Here is a 5,174-nt window from a genome sequence, read left to right on the forward strand (position 1 = left end):
AGTTAATTACTCGATTACTAAATTAGCTGATTATTTTAATAAACGATTAATCGTGATTAATCGTTTCAGCTGTATTGCTGAATGCAGCTCAGTCTGTTTTCTTCTTGTTGTTGCGATCAGACGTCAGAAGGCGAGCCCACAGAGCAGGACGCCCTGCAGCAGGGGAACAGCATCGTGTGCGCCGGCTACGCGCTCTATGGCAGCGCCACGCTCGTCGCCCTCAGCACCGGCGCCGGCCTCAACTTCTTCATGCTCGACCCAGTGAGTCCACCGACTTTTCTCCCGTTTTGTCAAGTGTATTAAGATATCTGCACTAGAAACCAAAATTACTTTGTAAAACTTTGTGTTTTTGCAGTGTATACCAACAATTTGAATCCATACATACATTTTGCTGTTATTTATTGCTCTTCTTATGCTTAAAAATAAAACTCTATCTTCTCTTTTCCAGAACATGAGTGAATTTAAGCATTTTCTTCTTATTTCTGGTTAAAGGCCATCGGTGAGTTCATCCTGATTGAGAGGAACGTGCGGATCAAGCAGAAGGGAAAGATCTACAGTCTGAATGAAGGATACGAAAAATACTTCCACCCCTCCATCAACGAATACCTCAAACACAAGAAACACCCCGAGGTGAGACGGTTCCACTCAAACAGCCTCTTTACACTGTAAAAACACAAAATGTCACCAAGTACTTTTGGTCTATTCTACTGCAAACATCTTAGTTCACTTAAAATAAGACAAAACTAACTTACAAGTAACTTATCAGCAAGAAATATGAGCTTCTTTTAAGTCAATAAATCCTTAATATTGATGAAAAATGACCATTTACAAGTGAAATAATCTGGCAGTGAAACTAGAACTTTTTATATAAACATTGTGGAATTATTAACTTAAAACAAGCTTTTATTTCTTGCTGATAAGCTACTTGTAAGTAACTAAGGTGTTTGCACTATCAAAACTAAACCAACAGTGCTTAGTAATATTTAGTGTTTTTGCGGCGGAGCCAGAAACGTGAGATAATGCGTCTGTTGTTTGAATCTGACTCCTTCTGATGAAGCTGTAAAGCAGAAGGACTCGCTGACACACTGGAGAAATAAAATCGGGTCCTGAGTAATGAGTCTGCCAGAAACTCATCATGTGAGTCCTGACGACGCGCTCGATTTGCCTGCGTGAGTTTACAGGAAGCTGACTGCAGAAAAACACCCAGAGGGGAAAAGGACGTTTTTCTGTGCAATAATTAAACAGTTTTACATGATTAAGAGCAAATATGTTCTTTTATACTTTGGCAATTAGAGACATGAAAGTACAACAACCGCAGTTCTCAAAAATCAGCCATTAGTCAATGAATAGGTCTGTCACAACAAACAGAACGAATAATCACATAATAAATGTAAACTAGATCAATAATTTCCATTTTGATTAATTCATGATTTATCATTTTTCTCTTTTCTCTCTTTCTACCAAAAACTGGATGATGAAAGTCTTCAGTCTGCTCTTTTGATCTCAATTATCACTTTATTTAAAGGACAAATTTGTTTACAGAGATTTCATTATTCATTTATTTGTTGTTTATTTTTTTATTTTGCATATTTAAAATGTCTTCCAGTTCCAGAATTAAACGTTTATTAATATTTAAAGTTTGTTGTGCTTTGAGAATGTGTTCTTTAAAATATATTTTCAAGCATGCTACTTGAAAATGGTCTCAAAATAACAATATTATAATTTATCGCAATAACTTCTGGGACAATTTATCGTCCAGAGAAGTTTGTTTTCGTGACGAGTCTGTGAACAAACAAACTTCAGAACACTAAATCTTAACAAGTATTTTTAGTTTCTACTGAAAATATCTTGACATAGTTGAAATAAGACAAACCTAACTTAGGAGTAACTTGATAACATTTGGTGTTTTTGCAGTGCATGTTGTCGGAGTGATTGTGAAAGTCTCTTCAGTTAGCCGGGCGCCGCAGGCCAAGCCAAGCGATCACAGATTGCAGCCGGGCGTCGACATGTGACCATCAGACGTTTGGTCAGCCTGTCAGCTGGAAACTCTGGTGTCTGTTCAGCACTCTGGAGTCAAAAACACGATGACAGAGTCCGTTTCAGTGTCACTCATCGCTGATAAACCAGAGAGGAAAAGCTTGAAACTTCATTTTTTAATTTCCTCTGTGATTCGTCATCCTGCTCAGTCAGTAAAAAACGTTCATTCTGTCAACGGACAGTCATGTGACTGCTGCGTATTATTTTACGTGTTGTCATGTAATATTAATATCTGCAGTGTTGCTTTGATTATTTCATTCATGTCTAGTCTCCATGGCAACCATTCAGCTGTGCAGAAACTCACCTGGATGGATTCAAACCGAACATGAGCAGCAAAGATGAAGAAAATAATCCCACTGCTGCAGATTAAAATGTTTCTTCTGGGATTTTTTTTATGCTCAAAGCTCAAAATGTAGTAAAAGGGCCAGGCTAAAAAAAAATAATAATCATAAATTAAGTCATAAAATGTTATTTATCATCAGTTCTGAACAGTCAGGATTATGACGGCCATCATACTTTGTGACCTGTGATGCGGCTTTTTGAGGGTGAAATATTAATATATTATATTAATGTTTTATTAATATTTTGTCGTTTATTCTCATATTATTACCACTTTATTAGTAAGACCAAAAATGATAAAATTCTTCATTTTAATGCAGCTATTAGACTCTTTTTGTGTCAGAGTTCTTATAATATTACGTATTTGGTGTCGGTTTTATAAAAAATCACAATAATATCAGAATAAACTGCAAAATATCATTCCAGTTTTAACATAATATAAAGTAATAATTTTTCAGCCTCAAATAGTCTCACTGTACAGGCCTAGTACTAAATAATAGTAGGAATTTGTTCTCATATTTTATTTTATTCTCCTAATTTTACGACTTTATTCTTTTTTTCTCGTACTCTGGTGAAGGTTTCCAGCTTTGAGGATAAAAATAAAACATTTTAATGAACAGCAGCCTGATTATTTTCTTAATCTGCCACTATTCCACTATTTTAGATGCCTGAAGTTTTCATTACTTCCTGCTTTGGGTTATTTTTAGAAAATAAAAGGAAAACATTGTGTGACAGGTTCGAACACTCGTGATGGTAACAGTGACACAGCAGATGGGAGCCGTAACCGCAGCCTTCCCCTCCGCAGCAGAAACTTAAATCATGAGGTGACGGAGCAACGCAAACATGCCTCGGATGCCGCAGGGGATTAAACTGAGTGCAGCGTCACAGCAGCGTCTGCTTCCTGCTCTCAAGCTGCTGCTTTTACTTTGTGTAAAACAAGTTGGAGGATGAAAGTTTCAGCTGTAGCTACAAATTTTATCTGGAGAAAAATCACAAAAAGTCAGATTATGATTGTTATTAGAGAGAAAGATGAGTGTGTTTGTGAGTTTTGTGTGGTTTGAGGAACGCTGTGAACACACACTCCCATGTGACGAGTGTGAGGTGAGTCAGCAAACGCAGGACTCCCAACATGAAAGGGCAACTTATCGCCTCCCAGCTTCAGGCTGTGGAGGAAAACAGAAACATGCAAAGCCACCAAAACGAGTTTCCACTCCGACCCTGGAGGAGTTTGTTTGCTTAGTGTGACCCAGATCAGCTGCAGGTGAACTCTGACCCCTCTGCTGGTTATTGATTACCCTTTAATGTTACAGCAAAAAGATCAAACATGAGAAAAAACAACTGGAAAGCTTAGAGTAAAGTGGTGCTTTATCAATCAACAGTTTTCTTTCTTATAAAAACTGATTTGTTTTTGTAGAGACCGGTGTTAACATAGATGCAGCACAATTTACATTTTATATTCGTACACTTGAAATAAGATAAACATACAAGCAACTTTTCAGCAAGACAGGAGCTTGTTTTATTTCAATAAGAAGGGGGAGGAGGCCCGACTGTACGCCACCCCCCAGATATGTATTTCATTTATATAGTTATAAGTAATTTCCACTATCAGTAATGTTGTGCCTACCAGAGGATTCTTCATCTGGTCAGTTTAAACAGTTTGTACAGCGTATGCAGCATTAAAACCAGCTGACCAAACATGTGGATCTCTGCTGGAGCTGAAGGTTTTGAAACTGCACATTTTCCAGACACTGAAAAATATTAATTCACTGTCAAAAACGTGTTGGTGTGTTTTTGTTTAAGTCTTGGGCTGATTTCAGAAGCAATAGAGACGCAAATGGAAGAATGAAAACTTGCAAAATGTAGTTTTTGAATAACACGTTCCCTTTAAAAGCAAACAAAAATTTTATAGATTTAAATCTGATAGAAGTTCAACAATCAAACTTCAGGAAAAATCTGAGCCTTGCATTAAACTCTTTCACATAACAACCCTGATCCATAGCTGGTTTTAAATAAATTGCACCAAACTATATAAAACCAGTTAATAACAGAAGTGTGTGCCTGCCCCTCCTGCAGGATGGAGGCTCCCCCTATGGGGCCCGTTACGTGGGATCCATGGTGTCAGACGTTCACCGCACCATCGCCTACGGAGGGATCTTCATGTATCCTGCAAACGAGAAGAGCCCCAAAGGAAAGGTAACAGTTTGTTCTTTATAACCAACAAATCAAGAAAAATGTAAAGTATTTTAATTTCAATAAGCATGCTATTGCCAAACGATTAAACACAGCAAATGTTTCTAAATAAAGAGTGACTCAAATCCTGCTCCACTGTGGCTCTTGATAACTTTGTATTAAAAGCCACACAGTAAAATTATTTTTTTAAATTCCAGTTTTTTTCCTGGGAGTTTCCATGTATCATATGCACATTTCCATGAAAATGACTCTAAAAGTGCAAGAAATATTCTCTTGTAAAAAAATAAAACATGTTTGTGAATTCTGCAAACTACACTGCAAAAACACTAAATCTTACCAAGTATCTTAGTCTAGTTTTTAGTGTAAACATCTTAGGACACTTGAAAAAACTAACAAGTAACTTTTACCCAAGATGCAGGAGCTTGATTAACATGCAAAAATGTTTAGTTAAAAGTGAAATAATCTGCCAGTTATTTTTCATCAATATTAAGGAATTTTTGACTAAGACAAACACCTTTTTTTTTTTTTTTTTTTTTTTTTTTGAAAAAAAATTTTTTTGGCTTAAATTGATTTTTTTTTAATGGTTATTATTTTTTTAACTAAAAAAA

The 5,174-nt window shown here is 36.3% G+C and overlaps 1 protein-coding gene across 1 annotated transcript in view; it reads left to right on the top strand.

Moving 5' to 3' along the window:
* The window catches only part of fbp2 (fructose-1,6-bisphosphatase 2), a 17,371-nt gene that overhangs the window by 7,037 nt on the left and 5,160 nt on the right, over positions 1-5,174 (top strand). Inside the window, exons 6-8 of the mRNA XM_015056314.1 lie at positions 121-261; positions 493-630; positions 4,450-4,569. Coding sequence (XP_014911800.1) covers positions 121-261; positions 493-630; positions 4,450-4,569 — 399 coding nt within the window. The remainder of the gene's footprint in view (positions 1-120; positions 262-492; positions 631-4,449; positions 4,570-5,174) is intronic.

This window comes from Poecilia latipinna, unplaced genomic scaffold (assembly GCF_001443285.1).
Source record: "Poecilia latipinna isolate Pla-1442-1.1 unplaced genomic scaffold, P_latipinna-1.0 Scaffold1373, whole genome shotgun sequence".
Taxonomy (NCBI): Eukaryota; Metazoa; Chordata; class Actinopteri; order Cyprinodontiformes; family Poeciliidae; genus Poecilia; species Poecilia latipinna.